The 25,784-nt window shown below is 43.3% G+C and overlaps 2 protein-coding genes and 1 long non-coding RNA gene across 6 annotated transcripts; 1 reads left to right on the plus strand and 2 right to left on the minus strand.

Moving 5' to 3' along the window:
- Positions 1-6,331: 6,331 nt before the first annotated feature.
- LOC120812787 (pleckstrin homology-like domain family A member 2) lies at positions 6,332-8,330 on the minus strand. 2 transcript variants are annotated; one of them, XR_005710729.2, is made up of 2 exons: positions 6,786-7,379; positions 6,332-6,672 (listed from the first exon to the last, which is right to left on the minus strand). XR_005710729.2 is itself a non-coding variant. In XM_040168999.2 (2 exons), exon 1 carries the CDS (start codon positions 7,265-7,267, stop codon positions 6,851-6,853), a length of 417 nt encoding a protein of 138 aa, XP_040024933.2. In that variant the 5' UTR covers positions 7,268-8,330; the 3' UTR covers positions 6,332-6,672; positions 6,820-6,850. The 2 variants fall into 2 exon arrangements, 1 of the variants encoding a protein (XP_040024933.2); XM_040168999.2 differs by having other exon boundaries at positions 6,820-8,330.
- Positions 8,331-8,399: 69 nt separating this feature from the next.
- Positions 8,400-20,653, minus strand: LOC144391232 (uncharacterized). 3 transcript variants are annotated; one of them, XR_013455131.1, is made up of 3 exons: positions 18,119-18,831; positions 12,378-16,966; positions 8,400-12,183 (listed from the first exon to the last, which is right to left on the minus strand). XR_013455131.1 is itself a non-coding variant. In XM_078097818.1 (2 exons), the coding sequence occupies exons 1-2, from the start codon at positions 18,142-18,144 to the stop codon at positions 15,655-15,657; spliced, it is 1,338 nt and encodes a 445-aa protein (XP_077953944.1). In that variant the 5' UTR covers positions 18,145-18,834; the 3' UTR covers positions 8,400-15,654. The 3 variants fall into 3 exon arrangements, 1 of the variants encoding a protein (XP_077953944.1); XR_013455130.1 differs by having other exon boundaries at positions 8,400-16,958; positions 18,119-20,653; XM_078097818.1 differs by having other exon boundaries at positions 8,400-16,966; positions 18,119-18,834.
- A 2,937-nt stretch (positions 20,654-23,590) lies between these two features.
- Positions 23,591-25,470, plus strand: LOC120812777 (uncharacterized). The gene is made up of 3 exons (XR_005710726.2): positions 23,591-23,800; positions 24,044-24,108; positions 24,829-25,470. It is a non-coding gene; the product is annotated as an uncharacterized LOC120812777 (long non-coding RNA).
- Positions 25,471-25,784: the final 314 nt, after the last annotated feature.

Genomic DNA, 25,784 nt, shown 5'->3' on the forward strand with positions numbered 1-25,784 from the left:
GACAATCAACAACATCTAAAAGGTCAGTCAGGGCACGTATGGTTTCATCTGTGTCTTATCTCACCCTGAACTGCCTTAAGTCACCGGCTCACATCAAAGGTCACATTCCTGAGAGCCTCACCCCACGCAGGCTCAACAATTTTCCCCCAACATCCCTCTCTTTTTGTCATTTTTGACAATCCGGAATCAACTTAAGAAACTCTAAACAACAACTAAACCACAATTAAGAAAATGAACAACGAGCAACGAACAACAAAGAAAACTCTTAGAACATACATCAATGGTGTAAATTCCCTAAAATTCAGAACATCACATCATTAACTTCCAAGCACATGAGAACCCTTGCTAACCACTAACACATAAAATGTTGTTTAGTTACACACAATCCTGGCTCAACAATTCTCCCCCAACACAAAGCAGCCACTTCAATTCCGCTTTGGGCAGCAGCAGGTTTTTATGAGTCTTGTTTGAGATTTATTTGAAGTTTCCCTCTTCATCCCTGTTTTTTTTTTTTTTTTAAATAACACACCTGTCTGAAAGGAAGCATTTTGACTTGTCATAAGATGAAACGCACAGCAGCAATTAATCAGTTAAAAGGGCCAAAGTCATCATGATGATTATCGGTTCCACCGGTGACTCTCATGACATTACATGTCATTTAGCTGACGTTTATTCTCATTTTTGGGACTTTTCCATTTCAGTACTGATTGTCAGGTGGATTTTAGAATTTAGTTCAAATTAAAACTTGACATACTAGAAACTTGGCTACCACACAGCTGCAATACGCTGGACAAGGGAATCAACAAGTATTTTACTTACTAATCAACATTTACATTAAGAATGGTTGAGATTTTATGTAACAGATAATTAGCACCTGGCTCAGCTCTAATTATATTTTCCATTTTTTACCTCATTGTTTTGAATTTACAGCTGGCGACTTCACTGTGACGGTTCACACATAAACCTCTTCTTTGTGCCCTTTATTCAACCGCAGCTATTTCCACCTAAAAAACGTAAAAAATACATTAATATAACACTAAATATTTTGTACACTGCTGCTGAGGAGACGAAATCATCACGAATAGTGTACATGGTACATTTATCATCTATATAGTTAATATTAAGGAAAATGAAGCAAAAGAAAACAGAGCTAAAAAAAGGACAGTAAATAAGAACTACGTTGGAAGTTGGTCGGTGACATGAAAGCTGACATAATGCTCCGCTTCATATTCCGGATGTTCCTGAAGGCGAGAAGGATTGTATAGGACCACAAACGGACCTCTGCATTGAAGTGTATTCCTCATGTTTCCTTTGACTTCACTTTATGACTCGACATTATCTTTGTTCAAACCCTTTCCTATAAATGCAGACAGAGCGAAAGGTTTGCAACGCCTCAGCAGAGTGTCTGTTCAGGGCAGAGTGTCCCTGCTGCGTAACCCGTTGATCAGATTGCACCCGGTGTATATTGTTGGCTCTGGTGTGTCTCGGAGGAATTCCACCTTCCATTTCTCTTCTTAAGCAAACTCTTCCTGTGATACTTTCAGTATTCTTTGCTCTGGAATTCTTCCTCCCTCCCTCCCATTATGTGCTCATTTATTTTCCTTTGTCTTTTACTTGCCTTCCTCCCGTGTACCATATACGGCCAACTAATTTCCTCTTTGCCTGAGACGGGCTGTGGACCCGGGGTCATCGTTACAGGTTATTACAGCCATCCGTCTTCACTGTCCGTTTCCCCGTCAGCCAAAGTTCATCCTGTTGCTCCCTTATTCGCTGCAACGACAATCTGATGTAACTTACCTTAAGTCACGCGAGTGACATTAAGCTGCTGGGAGCTATTGAGCGGCAGCATCAAGCTTCACCATTAAAAACACTGGGACTCCCCGTGTTTCGTCTTTTATTTCTCGTTTGTTCTGTTTCTTCCGTAGAAACCGCTGCATATAGAAGCTCCCAGGTCTGTACAGTCGTACTACATTACAATTCACAAAGAGCCTGTTGAGTTAAGGCATATTTTGATTGTGAATGATGTCTTTCTTTCAACCTTCCGGCTGGTCATCATGTTCTTGGTCATCGCTTCACACACCCACTCAGCCAGGTGCTGGTAACTGAACCCCCCCCCCCCCCCCCCCCCGCCCCCCTCTCAGGAGCCCAGTAACAGAAGACTCCAGACTTCAGAAACCCCGGCATATTCTCCCTGTCCCATTGTCCATTGTGATCCACGTCCTCAGAGGACATGTCTCCAGTGGATTCCAGCCACGCGGATAGTTTTGATCTTGTTTGTCCAGAGAATATAGTCACTAGACTACGGACTCCATCCACGTTAGAGCTCTGACAGTTTTTTGGGCTTTGCTTTTGGTAAGAGAAGACATACATCGAGGATCGCGTCACAAAGGTTGAAAATATTTGAGTTGATTTAAGATTATTAAGTATATTCTTACTTACATACAGCCATCCTAACATTAAGGATGAAGTTCATGCTACTGAGTCAAGTCACTGGTTGGAAATTGCAAGTTGAGCAACACGTGCTTCAGATCTCTGAATGCCGCCCATTCAAAATGACCTCATCGGAGCGCTTTCAAGTCCCGGATTGAAAAGGTCAAAACTGTATTGTCTTCACTTTTCAGTCCAGGTAAAAGCCATCCCGTCCCGACTACCGTGAGTCCAAAGTTTGACTCAACCCGATACTCATCTTTGCTCCTCGGGGCCCGCCGGGTGCACATGGAGCCGTCCGCCCCCTCGCTTGCCTCGCAGACATTCCTGACAGCGTCTCCTCTCTCTGTCTGAGGCTTCTCTGTGGACAGCTGGGTCTTGAGCAATATGATCCCGGCTCAGCGGGGGCAGTCCCCGTGCCAACACTTTGTGTGCATATGTGCAGCATGTATGCGTGAAGTTGTGCCTATTCAATGCACACGCATTTGTTAGACGTGAGAGGTGCCACATTGGTGAGATTATCATTTAAAAGGAAGTGCCTTCAAAGAGTTATTGGGGGAAGTATTCCTGTACGCATGTTGAGATTGCTAAATGTTGGTGCCTTTTTATCTATTTTTTTGCATCTTAGTAGTGGATACGGTCTGGACAAGCTTTTAGGTTGCATCAAGGGAACGTCTGACTAACCAAAAGTTGCAAAGAAATGACAAAAGGGAAGGAAAGTGGTTCAGTCCCACTCAATGTGACACTACATACACATTTGGGCCCCAAGCTCCTGAGCATCAGAGGTTAGTTTGTGACTGTCACACATGAGAGCTGAAGATGCGTACATGTGAAGTTCCTTCCCTATGACTCACCGGGCAGTTGGATTTCCAAACACTGTTCCCATGACTACAAACGATTGTAAGAACAACACCATTGTGGATAAGATATGGGAAAATTTGTCCTGATGGATGTGAAGGGCCAGATGTGGGAACGAGGTGGCCTTTATTTGGATGGAACGATGGATGCAGAGGAAGGGAAGCGGAAAGCTGAATTATGTTCAAGCATTCATTTTTTTCGGCCCTATTTTGACCTTTACGGCAGCGGTTCCCAACCCCTTGTCAGGTGGACCTCATGGTACCTGTTGCAAATTGTTTGATATTTGTTTGATTCCATGAGAAATGTAGTTAATGCTGCTTCTGTAACACTGCTTATTTTGAATAGCGTACTTAACAGGAAGTGCTTTTATTTTGTGAAAGACAGGAAGTAGCATGACGTGTCTTCGCTTAAGGTAAACTATAACACGTGAACGTTCTGCGCAGTGTTTTAGACAGTAGAAAGGTTACGGTTCAATACAACACGTGTTGGGGTCATTATTAGAAGCTCCACCTCACAACAGTACCAAACAAAAAAAAAAGTATATTTTTTCATTGGATAATATTTTATTTTTAAAAATGACCGGATTCTCCCCCAATTACAAGCGCGTGTCCCTCTTGACACAATTCCCAAGCGTTAATGCGCTTCAAGACAAATATTTCTAACATGAAACCGCTCCGTGAAGCAAAAGCGGTTGGGGGGCCCCTGCTTTTCGGTACATCCCAGCGACTTTGTATTGTTTCTCCCACCATTGTATGTTCGTCTCCGGTGTTTACTGAGGTATGTGCGCAGGTATGCACTCACCTGAGCCATGCGTCACATGGTGACATACCTGAAGAGGTTCCTTCCAGTAAAAGGGGCCTTAGAAAGCACTTGGGTGGTGTGATAATCCCATTTATTTTTTTTAAAAAGGTCAAAGTGCACGGCTGCCAGATTTTTGTTTTGATATCTCAGCTCATCGGGAAAGAAAAAGTAAATTCTGCAATCTGACGGAGATCTGTTAGTAATCAGACTATCGTGTGAGGCTTTGCAAAATATCCTAGTAGCCTCTCCTGTTTGGGTTATTGGAGTTTTTATTTGCACACGGCGCTGGTGTTTAAAATTAAAATTAAAGCTGCTAAATGGGATCTTCTTCCACAGTTTGCAACTAACGGTCATACGTGTGTCAAACTGAAATTAAACCAAAGCCAAACTTCCAAATCCTCAGTTACAACACTGAGGACAGTTTCCTCATTCGTATTCTTAAGGCCCTGCACGAAAAGATAAAACAGGACTTTTATGTCACTAATTTGTTCGACAAAAAGCATCACATACGCTGCGGTCACTAAAACACAGTACTCCAGTGGACCACACCCCCCCTCCCTCCCCGACCTTCACCTCACAACACCCCGGCTCAGCTGTCTTCATTTACCATAAACGCCTCTAAATCACACATTCTGTCCCGCTACGTTCAACCACTGACAATGAACTGAAGATGTGTGTAGAGGTCTTGGCCCCGTCACACATCCTTCTGCTTGCTGCGTGAATCTTTTTCTCCAGAATGTAACAATGCATCGACTGTTGCGCAGCGAGGATCCGTCACCGTGAGGGCAGCTTGTGTGGAGCGATGACGCTGAGGCCACGAGTACGGCCTGAATGTGGCTTGGTGCTGCGTCAGAGGATGTTTATACAGCCCCGAGATCAGCGAGGAAGACACAGCGTGTGCGTGAGGAAGTTATGAACAAAACCAGATGTCCGGTGGATTGTGACGTATTTCATCAGCTCATGATGCTTATAGTCACTTTAATGCTTAAACAAGAGCACTGTTTTCGTGTAAAATTGTTAACAAAATATCATCAACTGGTTACAAAGAAAGTGTGCTGCACTCAGGGGCCATGTGTGTGTGTGTGTGTGTGTGTGTGTGTGTGTGTGTGTGTGTGTGTGTGTGTGTGTGTGTGTGTGTGTGTGTGTGTGTGTGTGTGTGTGTGTACGCGTGTGTGACATTAAAGTGGTGCCAGTATTTTTAGCAAGGAGGCCCGCCCGCTCCGGTAATACTCCCCAGATCAGCCCGACCCTTTGATGCGTTCACCGTAGCGGGATCCCACTTCAAAGCTGCCCACACGGACGGGAGGAGCGTGACTCCACTGTACACTTCATTACTGCAGGCCAGGGATTCAGCTTTCTGGCACCTTTGACCTCTGGGCATTGGTGCTCATAGCACACTTCCAGTCCACAAGGTCCATGACCAGAGGTGTCTATTTGCTGCAGAGAGATCACCTCTTTTTAAATGTCCACACAACCTTCAGGAACATCAGAAAACCACTATCAGGTCACCTGGGTTCATTTTTCTCATTCACAGAAAACGTTTTTATTTTATTGCCTGTGCACGTGTTAGGCCACTTGTACGGCGTTTTACATACATACAACCCTGGAGTTTAATGTACGCTAATTTAACCAATAACAGACACTTTTATAGCTTAATTGCAGCCAACTCAGAATGACTTTTTCTTTCACTTCACTTTTATAACCTTAATTGCATTATAATACGGCCTTGAAAAACGAATACCTGTACTATGACTAAAGCTGTGCTCGTTGGGTTGAGCAATAATTAAATAGGCGTGTAATTTGTGTCACGTTACACTCACTGAAAAAGCCTTTACATCACAATGCCATGACAGTCAAGTGTCGACCTATAACCCAGACGCACCTGACACACCTCGGAAGCAGTTGAGGTGTGTTCAAAAAGGCACCACTTAAGTCTTTCAAGTTCACCGGGATGCCGACTAAACGTGCTTATCGGCGATGACTCGGGTGACAAACCCTCCCAGTGACAATAAAGAGGCGCATTCCACCTGACAGCAGAAAGGAAAGGGACTTTCCGGTCCTCCACTCGCTTTTAAAAAAAAAATTTTTAAAGGGTGTCTCATTTGCTGAGAAATGCAGTTGGTGAAATGTGTTCTAGTGTCAAATATACAGTTACTCCATAAGGCTGTAATAAGATGCCTACAGACACCGATAGGAAGAACACGAGGTTCTAGTTGTGACAACAAAGGTACAGGAGAGGGCAAAGTTCTGTTAAAAATTCATGAATATTTATTCAAATAAATACACTCAACACACGTTGAAACAGTAAATAATTTAAACAACACCAGCTGTCTGCCAGTAACAACATATTCTGGAGACAAATAAATTAACATCATGGTTTTTTTAGGAGTCATTCCTCCCTGGAGATCAAACTTTACACAGTTTGGAAAATTTTCAAGAGCTCAGTCTGGTTTTGTGGAGCTTCTGAAACTCTCCTCAGATCGGTTGTCATCGCTCTCAGAGAGCGCAGTCCCGAACAATCCTTCATCTCCGGACCGGGTGACCTCGTCTTCCTTTTTGGTCCGCTTCTTATGGTCCATTTTGACACTATGGAGGACAACAGCAAAAAAAAACAACAACATTAGTCTCTGCGTTCGGACACAGCAAATGAGTTTCTCCTATTCACACACACACACACACACACACACACACACGCACACCGTGTTGGACACATGTGATGGAGGCCCCCCTCACCATATTAGGAGTGGTTTGGCCCCGCGGCGCGTCAGGGCGCCCTCGCCATGCGCCGCTCCTGCTGGCCGGGCGACGCGCCCTCGTTGTCCTGCCGCGTCTTAAAGTCCTCGATGGCCTTTCTGTTCTGGTAATCGATCAGAGCCATGGTGATCACCGCGTTCCAGCAGTTCTCCTCCCCGGGGCACCGGAAATCGATCTCCTTATTGTCCGTGGTGACGATGGTGAAATAGACGAACTTGCCGGTGCGCTCCACGCAGTCCACCTTCTTGATGGACTGCAGCTTGAGCTCCTTGCCCCGGTTGCGCTTCTGCGTGTCTCCGTAAATGTTGAGGCTGTCCGTGGTCAAGACGCACGTCTTCCTCCTCCAGAACTGGAGCAGGTTGTCGCTCCTTTTCTCCAGCTCTCCCTCCTTGAGCACCTGGCTGATCTCCGCCGCTGACATTTTCATTGTTTCACGTCGGGCTGGTTCGCGGACCCCCTGGGGTGAATTCCTCCGCTGTGTCGTCCGAGAGGAGGAGCCGCTTGGTAATCCAGAGTGGGGTTGTGAATGGACCAAGGTAGCGGAGGACTTTTTATAGCGTCCTCTGGCCTGAGCCCGCCCTCCTTCCCCGTGACGTCAGAGGACTTGGGAATGCAACAGTTGCCGGTGGAGTAATTCAAGGCTGCGTGTGTGGGCGGAAGCAGCGGGGGGGCCGTGGGGGGCAAGGGCAGAGGAAGTCCTAACGTGGAGCTAATCACATATTAAAAATGTTAATTATTAATCCTACTATGGTGATACATACACATATTTGCGCCCTCTGCAGTGAATGATTCGGTCTGAAGCGGTTAATGGCCAGATGTGCTCATGCAGGAAATCAAAAACGGTGCACCGGGAAACCTTTAATATAAATATCCATTTTAGTGGAACTTTTGAATTCTATCGTTTTTTAATTTTAAGATAACTTTAAACAAAAGTTGTTTCCCTTAGTGGTATTTTAATTTTAATTTTTAAACACAATTCCTGTCCGTACATCTTAAGCTGCTGAAATACACCAAAACATTCCAGGAGCTGCTCGGTTTCAAGCAAATTATGTATTATGTAAGAAGCTACAAAATCATGTTAGTTTAAATAATTATTTAGATACAGACTTGCTGTTATTGCTTCTAGAGTTAAATCCACACAAGAGCTCAGAGAAAAGCTACTCAGTGATCAGATATTACATATGAGCAACGAGGACTGAATTGGATTCTAAACTTTGTGTGATTTGCCAACTTAACATAATTATCATTATTATTGAGAAAAACAAAGCTTCAAAAAAAAGAACCAACATGTATAAACAGAATCCATCATATCTTGGGACAGTTTGAACTGTTAAACAGTTGCAGATGCAGATTGTGTTTTAATAAAAAACACAATTTAATGAGTTGACTAAACTCTTACACAACTCAGGTCAGAGGAAACTAAATGCAGTATCTGATGTACAATTCAAAATGTTAATGTGAATTCAATTTCAGTTAATAAAATGTATGTATTTGCATCTGTGGTGGAAGATTTTGCACAGACAATCGTTAAGTAAGAATCAAAGGCTCTGAGTCAAGTATGTCTTTTCTCCGTTTATTTCCTTGCAAGGGAAAAAGGGTCACAACAGCTACGTGGTCAGTAGACTGTCAAGAACCTCCTTTTTTCCTCCCAACACCTCGAGGCAGTTCTTATACCTAAACTTAGATATCGGTGGCGTCAACAGAAACCGTTAACCATCTTGTTGAGTCTCTACAGCCAGGGTACTGGGAACACCTTGCGCATGTGAACCAGACACCAGTTCTTTGACCGTGTCCTTGCTCTCCCAACATGCTTAAACAAAGGTGGTCATAGACATAACAAACACTTTGTTCAGTCTCTACAGCTATGCCGCTGGAAACATCTAATCCAAGTGGGAGACATCAGTTCGTATGTCAGGGCCTTTGTCATCTAAGCACTTGCAACTAATAAACTGGTTATACAAATGAAGCATTTAAAAGGGTCACATATCATTTTCCCATTACATTCCACTCTTTTGATTACATAATAATCACAAACTATGCAATCAATTTAGATTGACTACTCTAAAAATTCACTAGCTGATATCTACCACATCAAATATCACAAAACATGAACATCTGGACATCGCTCACAAAACTTTTCCTGCCACAGAACAAAAACTCCCTAAAAAAAACCTCCGAAATGGGAAAATAGGAAGAAATCTGTTAGGAGAAGATAAAGACTGGAAACCTTCTCACAGGATTTGAGCGTTACACCCCAGATGTCATGTGTACAGTATTGAAATAAAAAAGGAATGAGAACATGTTTAAATCACAATACCAGAACTTGATCCCCTTTCACACAATATCCTATATCTGACCCCGTTAGAAAAGCTGTTTTTGTGAGAATGTTATCTCTCATTGTTTTAGCAAGCTACTGTGAAACCAAAAACATTTAGAACACCAGGAATGCACACAGACAGTGTGTCACTATGTCACTATGCGTATGTGTCGAGGTCGTAAGTGTTCAGCTCGTCAAGGGAGTCCGAGTCACTGTTGGGGTTATTGTCAGAGTCGCGTCTAGGGAACAAGTTTGGTGGTGAGTCATCAGGTGACCCCAGGCTGTACATAGCCATTTGTTTCGCCAGGAGTTGGGCAATCGTATGACGGATCAATGGGATACCGCAAATTACGAATGCGAAGAGAACACAGAGGATAGTAGCTGCTTGTATTAGTGTTCCTTTCCATGAATACCACACCCGTGTGAGCCAATCTGGGGAGGGAGATTTATCTCTTGTCATAGATTCCTGAAGTTTTGTCATGTTTTGTATCGCCTGATGGATTATGCCTTCGTCTTTGTCATTCTCAGGGATAAACGTACAGCAATATTCTCCTACGATAGCACAAACACCTCCTTGGGCAGCGGTCAATTGGTCTAGTACCATGCGGTTCTGCATAATCATTAAACGCATGGCGGTCATTTCCTCGCGAATACCCTTAAGGCCAGCTAGAGTCATGTTTACAAAGCTTTTGAAACGGTAATCAACGGTTTCAAGTCGTAGCGTGTTTTTTCCCACTCCTGTCCATGGAAACAGTCCCCACAAAACTTTAACTGACGTACTGGCGTGTTTGAACTCGTCAGGCACATCGCTGCCCCAGATTGAGTCGTGTGGCGCAAAATTGACTTCCGGGTTAAGGCCAGTGTCCAATGCGGCCATTCGTTTTGTTCGTTTGCTTGTCCCTGTTGTAGCTGTAAGAATAAAAGTATGATCAGTAACGCGAACAGGAGTACATATTCCGCTCCACTGAGGGGGGAGAGACACGCAGAGGGTGGTGCCACACAGCCACCATCCCTCGGTCACTGGATAAGTACCGTTCTTCCCAGGGAGGAAAGTGAAATGGAAAACAGAACAATTAACATTGGGCGGGCAATCTCGTGGATTTACTGGAGTGAAAGTCCAGCCAGAACACGACCATTTTTGGAGATGAATGGGCACTTTTGCGGCCCTTTCTGCAGTGCCCTTAGCTTGGCAAAAGCTCCTGTTGTGGTTTTTGGCGCAGTCGTTTCGGAAAGTTGGGAAATGGTCTTTATTGCAATTTAAATCATTAAACGCATGGTTTCCTGCAATGAGGATCGTGTCACACCTTGCAGGGTCTGTTTTCCCCACTGGATGTGTCCCATCACGAGCATAGCAGAGAGGAAACCGTGTTCGGCTTTCCTGAGCCTGGAGTGCGAATGTAGACGTTTGGCTAGCCGTGTATCGTTTGATATCGTGAGATTGTGCACAGTCCAAATCATCTATTGTTTCCCATGGGGATAACTCATAAATAAACAAAGAATCTTTGTCGCTATCGTTGGATATATACAGGACTATGGGGGGCACATACCACCCACTAACCGAGAGCCCGCAGAAACATCCTTCAGACTTCCCCAGGGGGGCTACGGCTAGCCGTGGTTGATTAGTGCTGATGGGTAGCGGAGAACATACGTAACAGTCGGAAGCATTTTCTTTTGTGTTGAGTTGTTGCGTCGGTCAAGTAAGTCGTCTAAATGTTTCTGGTGGAGGACAAAATATGGAATCAACACAAATAAAGTGACACCTGCAAATAAACACATGGTTACACGAGTCCCCCCCAGTCGTCTGAGGGGGTTCCATGAACGCTGTCGTTCCATGATAAGAGAGACCCACTCTTTAGATAGCTGACTACGGAATCACAAAAAGATGCTGAGATATAATGAAACTGAAGCAAGCAATAATATGAATAAAACTGTTGTGGCACAAACGACTACTGTGTCTATGTGGAGGGGTCCTGGCCGTGTTCTTCTTCTTGTGTTGGTCCGCAGGTACACGTTGGGATGTGGAGTCTGCCAACCTTCTTTCTTGTGAGGCATCCGCGTTGTAGACAGTCAACACAGATCACAATGCACTGTGTGTCTGTCGGTCAACTGCCCGTCCGTGGTCACTGGATCGGTGGTGTCGGTTGGATTGGATTGACACTTGTTGTGGAGGTAGGGTCGCCTGAGCCCACTGCTGGTACTGGATCTGGAACCTTCTTGCAATGGGATGCGTGGACCCAAGTTGCTCTTTCAGCTACCTTGACCGCTGTTTGGGTGACCAGGAGAATCTGGAATGGACCCTGCCACCGTTTAGCTTTCCAACTTTTCCTCCTGAAGTCCTTCACCACCACGAAGTCACCTGGTTGCAGTCGGTGTAGTGGACCCGTTGCTTCTCTTGGAAGTGCAGCTACAACCTGTTTTCTTACATCAGACAAAGTGGAAGACAGTCGAATGCAATAGGTTAACATGTCATTCTCGCACATTGTGGTGGAAGGGAGTGGTGTTCCTGGAGCTTCCACACCTATATGGGTAGGAACTGCGAAAAGGATTTCAAATGGGCTTAGGTTGCTGCGTGTTCGTTTCCTCATCCGCATGTACATCAGAACCAAGGGCAGTGCTTTTGTCCACGGTAGACCTGTGTCTGTGCAACATTTGGCCAGTTTTGTTTTCAATGTTCCATTTTCTCTCTCTACCGCTCCCCCACTAGCTGGATGGTATGCGCAGTGTGTTTTTAAGTCAATACCCAGGTATGCACTTAATTCTGTGATTGCTTGGTTGACAAAATGTGAACCATTGTCGCTAGAAATTTTGCTTGGGATTCCCCAGCGGGGAATGATCTCTGAAATCAAGGCTTTAGCCACTGTGGAGGCTGTCTGCTTACTGGAGGGAAACACCTCAACCCATTTGGACCACATGTCTACCATTACAAGACAGTGTTTCTCACCTTCCGATGGGGAGAGTTCCACAAAATCCATCATTACATGTTCAAACGGTCTTGCAGGCGGTGGATGTGCTGCATGATGTGACACCTGTACTGAACGACCTACATTGTGAGTTGCACATGTTATGCACGCTTGGCAGAACCTTTGTGCGTAAGCTGCAAACCCTTTTGTGAACCATGTTGCATCAATGATACTTAACATTCCCCCTTTTGACACATGGTCTAACCCATGAGTCAATTTCGCATAGTGAGGGAACAAATGTTTAGGTAAGCATGGATTACCATTCGGACCATACCAGATGCCGTCTATGAATTTGGAGCCTGAGGAGGACCAAAAACGTCTCTCATCTGAAGTAGAGAGGGACTGCACGGCTGCAAGAGAGGAGGGAAGAGAACACATGGCAGGAACTGGGCGTGATGGTTTGGGAAGAGGACGTCTAGCAGCCGCTTTTGCAGCTAAGTCCGCTCGCTCATTCCCCTTTGCGATGTCGCCTGTGCCGGATGTGTGCGCTGCACATTTACAAACGGCAATAGCTGTGGGCAACAAAATGGCATCCAATAGTTCTGCTATCAGAGTGTGGTGTAACACTGGTTTGCCATCCGATTTGAGAAAATTTCTGTGTCTCCACAGCGTGCCGAAATCATGAACCACGCCAAAAGCGTATCTGGAATCAGTGTGAATGGTTGTCGTTTTATCCTTAGCTAGTTTACAAGCTTCTGTTAGCGCGATTAATTCTGCTGCTTGGGCTGAGAGGTGACATGGAAGAGGGCCGGAACACAGAACAGTTGAGTCTGAAACCACAGAGAAACCCACAAGATTAGAACCAGTCAGGGGATCCCGTGAAGCAGATCCGTCAACATACATTACCATGTCACTGTTGAGCAGAGGTGTGTCTGCGAGGTCTGGTCGAGGTGTGCACTGAGCTTCCAGCTCAGCCAAACAATTATGCTCCTCTCCATCCTCCGGAGTGGGGAGAAGAGATGCAGGATTGAGGACATTGCAGCGTTTTACTGTAACATTCGGCATGTCTAGGAGACATGTGTGATATCGAAGGTAACGTGCTGCAGATAAATGAGACAACTTCTGTTCGAGAAGAATCAGTGAAACCGAATGTGGAACCAATAATGTTAGCGTAGCATAGCCTACAATGTCACGAGAGGCTGTAAGTGCCTTTTCAGCAGCTGCCACAGCTCGAAGGCACTGTGGTAAGCCTGCTGCTACCGGATCGAGTTTTGCAGAGAAATAAGCTACTGGTCGTAGTTTATCGCCATGGGATTGTAGGAGCACTGATGTCATACATCCAGAACGTTCGTCAACGGTTTGTGTGAACGGTTTGTGAGGATCAGGAAGACCCAAAGTCGGAGGAACTTGTAACGCGCATTTCATGTCCGTGAAAGCTTGAGAGGCTGCAGGGAGCCACTGAATTTTATCATGCGCGCTGAGATTTTTTCCATGTATCAATGAGGACAGAGGTTGCTCGAGTTGGGAGTAATTTGGAATAAATGACCTACAGTAGGAACACATTCCCAAAAATGACATCATCTGTTTCTTGGTTTGTGGTTTTGGAAGTGTTACAATTGAGGCGATGCGTTTTGGTGATAGTGTCTTCCCTTCACCGGAAATGTTATGGCCTAGGAAATGAACGTTCTGTGAAACAAACTGTAGTTTGGATAGGCTGGCCTTGTGTCCTTCCGCTGCTAAGTGTTGAAGCAATTTGAGTGTGTCCTGTTCACACTGCTTTTGTGTTGGAGCTGCAATTAAACAGTCATCAACATACTGCAAAAGAGCTGTTCCTGGAGACAAAGTGAGGCTCTCCAAACTTTCCCTGAGTGCCTCGTTGTAGATCGTAGGTGATTCTGTGTAGCCCTGACACAAGCGTGTGAAAGTGTAAGGCTTGCCATTGAAATTAAACGCAAACCAAAACTGACTGTCAATGTCCACAGGGACACTGAAAAAAGCATTTGAGAGGTCAACCACGGAAAACCATCGAGCATCAGGTGGAACCTGTGCCATAATGGTGTAAGGGTTGGGAACATTTGGGGCTCGTGCGTGGACGGCTGCATTAACGGCTTTTAGGTCCTGCACGAAGCGCCACTCAGTTGGTTTGCCTGCATCTCTGATCTTTTTAACTGGAAAAATAGGTGTTCTTACCGGCGAGTCAGGACATGGAACAATGACTCCGGCCTTTAAGAGGGAGTTGAACACCGGTGTAATACCGTCAATGGCCTCTTGGCGCAGTGGGTATTGATGTTTGTGGGGACGGAAGTCTGATCGAGGAGTGATGACCACAGGTTGACATTTTTTGATGAGTCCCACGTCATATTTATGCGCTGCCCACAAGGTGTCTGGAACAGAACTGAGGGCAGGAGAAATAGAGGAGACATTAGTCAAAAATGTATCAGTGTGTGTGTCCGAAAATATGTTATTTTCATCCATGACATAAACAGATCTGAGAGCAGGTGTGCAAAATGCGAATGGCTGTTTAAAGAAGCCTGTCGACGGAGAGCGCATCACAAGTGGATCTGGTGTAGCCTCCCAATCTGTCAATGCCTCGCACGCTGCGACAAAAGGTCCCAAATCTCTCCATTGGTCTGTTGCTGCTTTAGACAAGGAGATGTGCGGGAAAGAAGAGTCCACATTAAAGAGGTGCTGCTGAGAGGGGGTGAGAGAAACGGAAACAGCACATTTAAGTGTGGACCAAAACAATGTCATACATGCAATTTGATCATTCAGATCCTGTAGAAATAATGCATCATATTGCTTATCTGGCCCATGTGACACATGAGCTGTGCAGTGGAGATATGAAGCATCCATGCACTCTGCCTCAGGCTGGACGCGTGATGCTGCCAGGTGGGACAGTTCTGATTGTGAGTCAACCGGAAGCCACCACTGGTACACAAACATTGGATCATTCATAACTGTCTTTGCCATCTGGTCAATGGCTCTGCATCTCACCACTTGCAACCCTGTAGGAGTGGAGATGAGGCTAATGCCGAAAGAACACATGAGGTCTCTGCCCATTAGATTAATGGGACAGCAAGAGGACAGCAAAAAGGAATGTTTTACTGTGATGTCTGGTTCAGGGTCAGTTGAGTCAGTGTGTGTACTGGTCATAGGTGCCGTAAATCTCTCTACAATAGTCATCCCTGAAGCTCCTTGTGAGAAAACCTGTTTTCCACTAAGTTTCTGACCTGGAAAATACTTCTGTTGTATTACAGAATGTGTAGCCCCCGAATCAATCAAAAACGATAAAAGTTTCCCTTGAATTTGCACCATGGTGGTGGGCATATTTTCAAATGATTTTCCTGAAAACTTTGCGTATGTGTGTTTAAGTGAAAGCTTTTGTTGTGTTCTCAATTGCTCTGTGATGTCCATGAGAGCTTGTTGTTGCTCTGGTGTGTGAGTGTGAGTGTGCGTGTGCGTGCAGGGAGTTAGTGCAGAAAGCGTTTCTTCATTGCAGGCTGCGGTGTGTGTGTGTTTTACTTCCCTTATCATGTGAGGCCTCAGCATGGTTGCCGTCTCCCCCTCACATGCAGCCTCCTCCCCCTCCGCCTCACGTCAATCGGAATGTGCGTTGCCACCCCTTCCTCGTCTGGCCAGTCCACGCCCCCATCCTCTACGAGGTGCGTTTTGTGGACATTCTCTGTGCCAATGTCCCTGTTCGCCACAGCGGAAACACGTATCATAGTCATTGGGTGGAGACAGCTGTGATCCCTCCTGGTTCCAGGAGGAGCGTCCCCTCGTCATATCCCGACCACGCCCCCTGAATCCGCCCCGTTGGTTGGGATCCCGTGGGCGGTCGTTTCTGGCAAGTTGAGTGACAGCTTGGAGCATAGTCAGTTGGGCGAGTTCAATCTGACGTGAGCGCCTTTTCCCCTCGTGGTCAGTTCTCTCTATGTCCATGGATTGCGCATGCGCAGCATGTTTCTTTACATCCGCGAGTCGCGAGTCTTCCATTCCAGCAACAGAGCGCTGCACATTCATTTTTATGTCGGGTAATAGTCCATTCATGAAAGCATTCTTCAGGTGTGATTCCCACGTCCCCAGAGCGTCTCCTAACACGGCGGGTTGTGGAATGCCACTGTTAAGATTAAACACTGTGAGAAGTCTTTGGTAGTAATCATGGACGGACTCAGCCGTTGCCTGCTTGGTATTGTTGATGGGAGTCATATCCACTTTGTCAGGGAACAATGTCTTTATGCCGTCGCTCAAAGCCGTGAGTGCGTCTCTGTACGGCTTATTTTGATTTGAACTCCATTCAACATCGGCCGCACTGGTGTCTCCTGCAACCAGCTGGTTGAGCTTTTGGTAGTGAGTCGGACCCACGTGACTCATTAGCACACGTCGAATTTCAGCAAAGTTGGGCAGGAATTGCTTACAGAAGTCCATGAATGCTTCAGCAAACAGTCTTCCCGAGTGCTGTATCGGCGGGAGATGAGCCATTGCAGCTCTAATGTCCGTATCAGTCCAAGGCCGGAAAACAAGTATGGGACCTGAGTGTCCTGGTACTTGAATCATTGGGGTTTGGAGCACAGATTTTGCATCCGGGGGAACTCCCTCTGGGTCGAAAGAGGGGGAAAAAACATCTGATGTAGATGGTTGCTCTGCAATCAGTTTGTTGATGGCAGAAGTGTCCCCTCCGGTTGCTCCTGGAGAGCGAGAGCGAGTGGGGAGAGCAGCCTGTCTCTTTTCCTCCTCTTCGCCGAGGAGTCGTTCCTGTGCTGCTTTCACTGCCGCTTCCTTTTCCTCCCTCTGCCGGGTGTAGTGAACTTTGATATGTGCTCCTGCAGACGGAGGTTGCTGGTTCGCAGATGAAGCAGGGTACGGTGGTGGGCATGTGTTGAGGAGAGGGCCGCCAGCCCCTGTGAGACTCGGATACACGGGAGAAGAAGCACATCGGTCATTTTGTTCAATAACATTTGGATCTGTTTTTTCAACCAATGTGGTTTTTGCACATGTCAATTCTTTAGCCATTTGTTTCCTTTCTCTACATCCACATTCATCCTCCCACCATTTTAACCATTTACTTTGTTTCTCAATGTTCTCCAAGTCTTTGCCTTTTATCACCCTCTGAGTTTTTATACCCTTCTCTTTTCCCTCTAAGCCTGTTCATAACATGTTCAGTTTTATTCTACTGAAAGAACCATTTGCAGGGAACCCAAAATCTTTTGACCACTCGGGCAAAAACTCTAGAGATTGATCTCCATATTTCCTTCTCATCAGATCCACAATGGGTCCCTCCGGAGAACCCATTTCCTTTTTACCTTTACCGTGTACACCACCCATGTTTCAGGCGTGGTCAAGTATACTTTTTATTACTTAAAATATAGTCGTCACTATAAGTCTTGATTTTCTTTTACGTAGGAAAAATACAAGTTAAAACCCAACCAGAACTATTGGTTAATAAATATAGGTCAAGGGCGCAAATATCTGTTCTCAGATTACTCTCCGAAAATCCCGATATTGTTCCTGTCTTCCTGTTAGGTCAAGGGCTGAGATTTTGCGATTTCAGTGAACTCTCAAAATCCCTCCTATCTTCCCCTTCGGTCAAGGGTCACAATTGTCAATTGCCCCTGTCTTCCCCTTTGGTCAAGGGTCACAATTATGCGTTTTCAGAGTGTTAGTCTGAATACAATCGTAATACGCAAATTGCTCCCTGTCTTCCCCCTTTTTGGTCAAGGGTCACAATTATGCAATTTTCAGATAGTTAGTCTGAATACAATCGTAAATGCGCACATTGCTCCCTGTCTTCCTCAGTAAAAAGTTGGATGCTGATGAACCGGAAATACTGTACAATTACTCTTATAATTTTATACACATTTTTCAAATAACCGGATAAAAAGACAAGTTATCATCATTAGAAGCCCAATCAAATAACCGAAATTTGGATTTTCTAAGAAGAGAGAGAAAAAATAATTTAAAAAAAAAAATCCCTAAGTACTAAATACCCGTCCTTGTAATCTGTTATCACCCGTTATAATTCAGGAAGCCCCGTTTGAAAATCAGAATATCAACTTCTTACCCGATTCGTGTGAAAATCTTCCTCATCGGATCGTGTTGAAGCCAATCAGGTCTCTTTTGGTCGCCGGTCCCCTCTCTCTGAGTGTGATGAGGTATAGGGCAGAATCACGTTTGGTGGATCCTGAAGTGGCCCCTTCCCGGACGTCCTCGGAGTCCCGACGGAGCTTCAAACGATCCCACTTCTGACACCAAATTGTGGTGGAAGATTTTGCACAGACAATCGTTAAGTAAGAATCAAAGGCTCTGAGTCAAGTATGTCTTTTCTCCGTTTATTTCCTTGCAAGGGAAAAAGGGTCACAACAGCTACGTGGTCAGTAGACTGTCAAGAACCTCCTTTTTTCCTCCCAACACATCGAGGCAGTTCTTATACCTAAACTTAGATATCGGTGGCGTCAACAGAAACCGTTAACCATCTTGTTGAGTCTCTACAGCCAGGGTACTGGGAACACCTTGCGCATGTGAACCAGACACCAGTTCTTTGACCGTGTCCTTGCTCTCCCAACATGCTTAAACAAAGGTGGTCATAGACATAACAAACACTTTGTTCAGTCTCTACAGCTATGCCGCTGGAAACATCTAATCCAAGTGGGAGACATCAGTTCGTATGTCAGGGCCTTTGTGATCTAAGCACTTGCAACTAATAAACTGGTTATACAAATGAAGCATTTAAAAGGGTCACATATCATTTTCCCATTACACATCACTGACAAAACCCTGATATAATGCGTTTAAAGAAGGAAATAAGGAGGAGAACCTCTCATGCCCTTTGCTCTCACTGCATTGATCACATCTGCCACCTCCATGCTGAGCCTCAAGCCAGATCAATTAATTATGCAAATAGACAGGTGATCCTATATTGGGATCGAACCACTCTGTGCCCACAGGGGTTAGAGAGGAAGGCGTCGCCGCGGTGAATCACTTTTGAAAGCACGGCCGGCTGTCTGTGGAGAGGGATGTGGCGGCTTTACTGATGTCAAAGGAAAGGAAACCACATGTGTGTTCTGCGTCAAACGGCACGACTGCTTCTGTTTGGTGAAGAGGTGCACTTCACCACCGCTTTTTCTTTTAGGGGCTATTCCCTTTGTTGCCTGGCAATACATGTGTGTGTGTGTGTGTGTGTGTGTGTGTGTGTGTGTGTGTGTGTGTGTGTGTGTGTGTGTGTGTGTGTGTGTGTGTGTGTATAAGTGTGTGTGTGTGTGTGTGTTCATGTGTAGGTTTTTGGTTGCGGTGGGTGGTTTGGTTTTGGAGGAGTTTGCTTGCCAAACGAGGGCTAGGTGTGTGTGTGTGTGTGTGTGTGTGTGTGTGTGTGTGTGAGAGGTGTGGATGACTATGTGGCGTCTGTATCCTCAGATCATCATTTATTTCCCCTATAAAGAGGGTTGGAGATATACACAACAGTTGTGTTTGCACAAGCTGGAGTATAACTGAAAATATGCTAATTGTTGGAATGCATTAAGCATTCCACGTATTGTTCTTCGACTCTTTATTTCAACTTCTTCTATTTCTTCCGTGGCACCATTTCAACTCCTTCACACTTTCAGCTATTTAAACCGTTCAAATATTAACATATTCAGCTTCTTTCCGGCTTCCGGGCTATGACTTTTCAGCTTTCTAACTCTTAAGCTTGAATTTATATAAATCAATAATCATTAATATTTTAACATGGTTTTCAAATGGAGTTTGTTTTCCAAATCCTCTTAAACTTCTTCAACTTTCAGACTTTTCAGCTCCGCCAATCTTTCAGCTACAGACACCATTTGAACTTTCAAATGTTGACACAGGTCTCAACTATTTTATGAAAAAACTGCTTGTTGATATCTATTGTACTTTTTTCATAATCACTGAATATGTTTCACTAGTTCTTTGCTCCGTTTCTGACTTTTACATGAGTGTGTATTGCGTCTGCTAGAGTGAGACCCGGAGATCTTAGAGTGTGAGGCAGCGTCAGAATCTGGTTTAAAAAAAATGGAACTTCTGTCCTTACAGCCAAAGTATACACTCTAGAGGCTTCATTTCTTCAGATTAATGAGGGCATGGTTGTTCTGATTGGATTACTGTGTTCATAGAATCCCAGAGTTCTTTAGTTTTGGCCTACGGAGACCAACAGTCACACAACCTCTGCCAAAAGCCCCATAGGCTCCAATACAAATCTGCCAACATATTTCTCAAAAAATCCAGAAGGTACACGTTTTGTAAACTTCGACAGGAGCCGTATTTTTTACCGGACAGACATGAATAACACCTCCCTGCGTTCGGTAGAGTCTTGGGTCTCGAACAAACAGCGTATTTTTTAGATAGCTGTTATAGTTTTGCGCTGAATGTCATTTGTTTGAGGTGTGGATTCTGTGTAACTCGCTGTCCTGTGTCTGCCCTTTGCAGCAGCTCGTTAATGAGCACAGGTGCGTCGTTGCCGTGGTTACTCGCTCACAAGCTGCAAGATCTGTCTGTGACTCACAGCTGCTCCTATGACCCGATTAGTGGAGTCACATGACGCAGCTATGCTTTCTGTCAACAGACCAATATGATAAAGACACTCCCCCCCCTCCCCCCTCCACCCTGACCTCTTCTCACTGTTTATCACTCAGTCAGTCTGTCTGTCTATTTCTCCTCCTCTCTCTCTCCCTTTATCTCTTCCTCACCACCCCTCCCTTCCTCACCCTCTCACCCTCCCTCCTTCTATCTACACCCCCCCACACCACCCAGTCCAATAATTACAAAATAAAAGCCCTGTGGAGGGAATTTTTACTGTAATGTTTGTGATGAGGCCTATTAATTAAAAACTTCTTAGTTTGAATAACAAACATTCTGTCTCCCAACCCCCCCTCACCCAATTCCATCATTACAAAATAAAAGCCTCAATGATTATCTGTACCTTAACCATGAAGCGGTTTCGTTGAAATACGTATTGCTCTTTCAAATACTACTACAACCACTACGAATATTACTAGTACTTCTAGTACTACAACTGATACTTCTACTACCATACTACTAGTATTTCTACTAGTATTAATACTACAACTAATACTAATGTTATTACAAATACTACTATGGCTAATAGTATCAGTATTCCAGCTGTTTCTACTGCTATTGATACTAAACCGACTTCTACTGCTAGTACTACTAATACCACAATTACAACTATAACTAATACTACTACTAATATTACTACAACCAATTTTAAACCTCTTTTTATTCATCTCAGCTTTTGTTGTTTCTGTACTTTTTAAAATTCATTTAAGCTCCTGCAACTTCTGTTTTGTTTTGCAATATTTCACATTTATTTCAGCTGTTTTCATTTCTGCTTATTCAGCAAATCTATTGAAATTCCTTTCAGCTTCTCCCATTTCTGTATTCAGATCAAAAATAACACTAGACTAATAATACTGCCTTGCGGCGTACCATTTTCTACTGTATACTCATTACTAAAAGCGTCATTAATTCTTACCACTATTTTCCTACCAGAAAGAAAAGTCTTTATCCATTGAAGCATTCTACCTTTAACTCCCATCAGATGGAGCTTGATAAGAAGGCCCTCCCTCCACACCATCTCATAGGCCTTCTCAATATAAAAAATATGGCAATAATTGACTCCTTATTTACCTGCGCCTTTCTAAGAGAGTTCACGCAATCCTTTCCGTCTTTTGGTCCGTTTAGGTACCGGTATGTTTCAATGGAGCTTTAGTGTTAATGCCTCATTAGTTAGTTTTCAGCTTTTTAGTTTTTATTGAAGTATCTAGATGATGATAGGAATGCTCTTTAAGTTTTATGTTTGGCGTGGCACTGTACGCGTGGAACGGGGTTCATGTTTATATCTTTGAAAGCATCATTTCTGACAGCCCCTGAACGCAACATCACAGCTCGCTAATTTGTCCTGAAGTCTTCTCTGGTAAGTAGCATTGAGCACCTCTGCTCACGGCTCATTATTCGAATGGTTTAGATTAGGTTTTAGCATTTTAAAACGGCATCATAATGTTTCTTTAACTCATGCCAAACATAAACATACAGAGAAAAGTTGGAAATCCCCCCTGTATGGCATAAGCACGAACCCGTGACTAACACTAGCATAGCAGCTAACACGGACTTCCCCCTTTTCTCTGTAAAAGTCTGTTGTAACGGTTATAAAGGGATGAATCGGCTAATTAGGTCGCTAGCTAGCTAGCACATTTGTCAGTTACCATGTCTTTGTCTTAGTGTCAGTCAAGCTTTCGCGTTAGCTTAATCCCGTTAGCATAATGCTAATGCCGTTATGAGGGTACTCAATCCCTGTTAGATTTCTGTACGGTTAGCTAACGTTAGCCAATTTTAATGCATTTTTGAAACGCTGTTAATGCTGGGGTTAGTAATGCCTATTAACAAATTAATTATGACGGCCAAATTACTTTGTATTTTAGCTAAGTTACTAGTTAGTCATTCGTAACTAGTCGTATATTTCGTACCGAATATTCCACACTTCCATTCATGTCAGAATTATAAATGAGCAACCAACCAATTTCAATGCATTTATGAAACCTCTAAAACCAAATCATTGTTTTCATTTACTCAACTAACTTAAATCAAGCTGAGAAATGTTAAAATGCAAATAAATAAACCAACATCAGCATAATTAGCTCTAGTAGCCTGCTAGGCACTAGCTGAGGCTAACCATTGACTTGAGTAAGAACAAGCTCAAGCTCAAGCTTATGTCATAAATACTGTGGGTGCTTGTCTAAGGCATGTCTGTGTTTTTTTTTATCTGTTTTTATTTATTTAATGTATACATATTTATTTTATGTATGACTGAGATTGACTTTAATCTGGGTTGTCATGTTATATCAGCAATATTTAACTGCAGTAATCTACTTCTGTAATTACTTTTTTTAAAACGCTGCAACGTTAAACTTACTACAAGTTTGTCTTATTGTTTCCTCTCCTAGACAACAGAACATCGATCATCTCCTCTGTGGTTGATAAGTATAGTAATATTGTACCTGAAATTGATAACAGGCCACATAACTGTTTAGCATCTGTATGCTTTTTTCAAATGTTGATTTATTTCATTGTTTATCTTATTTGTTGAACAGTTGTTTGGGCTTTAAAATATTAGACAATTGGGAAAACGTCATGCAAAAGTCTCCCAGGATTATGTCCTTGTGTTTTGCCCATAAATCACAGAGATTCAGTTTACTCTCATAGAGAAGCAAAGCAATCAGAAAATATTGCATATTGCAGCCAAAATCAGAGAATTTAACTTCATTCATCAATGAATAGCAACATCTTGAATGCTGTGTACCATAGTGCTATAGATTTGCACATCTTAAATCCTTCAGAAGCAATGACAGCAATCAAAGGTAAACAGTTTAGTCTTGTTAGCAAGACAGTTAGTATTACCACACAGCTCAGTTTCACACTGCAATATACAATTATCTTCCTAGAAAAACATCACTTTGGAATGAGATGGATAATACATGAAGTAATAACTTGAGACATTTATAATGAATAAAATAATGACTTTTGAACGAGACAGTGATTTTAAATAAGGACATACAGAGTCTTGCTTTTTGTTGTTGCTTTTTAAAATGGAACTGAGAATGTCTCTTTTTTTTTCTTCTCTCCATCCCTCACCCTCCTTGGACTCTTCCTGGACTCCTCCTTTCTGTGTTTAACTGCAGACCCTCACTGCTGGTGAATTATTGCTGACTGAGCTGTGAGTTGATTCATTACTGATTCATTATGATTTTGCTATAGCTCAACTGACGTTACATTGGTTTACAGTTTAGACCACCTTCCACCACAATATTTTGTCTCTACAAGAATTACATCTTTGTCTTGCATCCTCAACAATAAATTACCCAATCACGACAACAATGTGTTCTACAGTCAAATAAAATGTGACTCATGGGTTTCAGAGAAGAAATTAAACATAATTTATTTCTCTCTTCCCACTCAGAAGTGGCCTAGTGTTCCCTGTCTACTCCACTTTGGACGTCTTGGTGACTCCTTGGTGATCTGACAGTAAGTTCCATGAGCAGTGACATGAGTCAAAACACATAGTAAAGTTGAAGCGAAACACTGATGCCCAAGACCGACCGTGACTGTGGAAGTGACATGGACTGTAAAAACAATCCTGTGACAGTGTATTGATGTAATACTCGCCTCTTACTGTTTTAATGTCTATATCTGGAGATATTTCACAGGCAGGAAACAAGTATTTAACTCAACTCTTAACATAATAATAAAAGCCTGCTAACATTTTTTTGTCAAAAGCATCCCATCATTTGTTAAAACACATATTTTATTCTGAAATATTTGCAGTATAGTGTAGGAAAATGCAATAACTTTGAAAAAAGTACCGGCCTTTAATTTTAGATTATTTTTTCTATTTATTAAGGAGCTTCTTAACCCGTTAGTTTAATGTTAATACGAATGTATAATATATTATACTGTTTAATTATAGTAATTATAAGAGAACAATTAGAAAGAAGTGCTGGCAGTAGCAACAACACTGTGTGCAAACTACTTATGTGAGAAACACAGGCAGTGTGGTCTGGCCCTGAGGCATCTAATCCAGCCTAATTAATAAACGCATTTAAGAACAACTTTTAAATAATATTACATGGGTTTATGATCTGGTCATTTAAGTAGAAACCTTCAATGATCTTTAAGCTTACAGTAGAGGTTACTCAGTTTGTTGTTCGACCTGCTGTCTAATGCATGTTTTATTGTGTCTTACAGGTGTCCTGCTGGCCAGCATCTCTCCTCTCCTCTATCATAAACGCTCTCTGTCTATCCTATACCTTCTATCCACTCTGTCTCAATATTGGAACCATCAAATCTTCCGCTCTGTCTTTGATATCCACAAATCTTTGTATCCCCCTTCTATCCACTCTGTCTCATTATTGGAACCTCTATCTATCCTATCAAATCTACCGCTCTGTCTACAATATACAATTCAGGTTACTAATACCTGATCTAACCACATAACGTTGGTTACCCTTTATTACAACAACCTCACAAGTACCTGATCTATCTTTTGATGAACAAACTCTGCTGAACCACATAACGTTGGTTACACTTCGTTACAACAACCTCAGGTTACAAGTACCTGTTCTACTAGATCTACTATCAGATTATCCTCTTTTAATCTCCTATCTACACGCAATAGAATACGATTACTATCTACAAATTGTACAGATAGTACGATTGTGTATTATACACATAGCACGGTTTCTTTAATTGAATATCACTAGATATATTATCAAAATTATTGTTTACTTTATTTAAAATCTTTTTTATATACACATACATTGTTTAAGTGTCCAAGTGTTTTGTTGTTAAACTTTTCATACTGAAATAAAATACAAGCATCTGTCAGAATTGGATTTATTTGACGTTTTCTGTCTGCAGACCCAACGTTCTTTTGGAGCATTCATCTGCCATCACACTCACACCACTGTCCCTAGTTTTCAATATAAACTAGTATAACATAGTATTCATATTGTATTTAATATCTTTGTTTTGTACGACAATATTTGTGGTTTTGAAACATCAACAATGCCAAGGAAGAGTAAGAGGTCACAAGCTCAGAGCCTGCACTGGCAGCGGCCCAATGAGAATCCCTGTGCAACAACTACTAAAGGAGCAGAATGTGTTGGTCCTGAGAGCAGTGGAGAGGTAAAGATGTCTGCAGA

The sequence above is a fragment of the Gasterosteus aculeatus genome, chromosome Y, assembly GCF_964276395.1.
Source record: "Gasterosteus aculeatus chromosome Y, fGasAcu3.hap1.1, whole genome shotgun sequence".
Lineage (NCBI taxonomy): Eukaryota > Metazoa > Chordata > Actinopteri > Perciformes > Gasterosteidae > Gasterosteus > Gasterosteus aculeatus.

Bases quoted from the DNA above. Each gene is read 5' to 3' on its own strand.
- LOC144391232 (XM_078097818.1), bottom strand. From the start codon at position 18,144: ATGAGGAAGATTTTCACACGAATCGG. The intron at 16,967-18,118 runs GTAAGAAGTTGA...CGTGTATCCGAG, and splicing joins AAGATTTTCACACGAATCGG to TCTCACAGGGGCTGGCGGCC.
- LOC120812787 (XM_040168999.2), bottom strand. From the start codon at position 7,267: ATGAAAATGTCAGCGGCGGAGATCAGCCAGGTGCTCAAGGAGGGAGAG.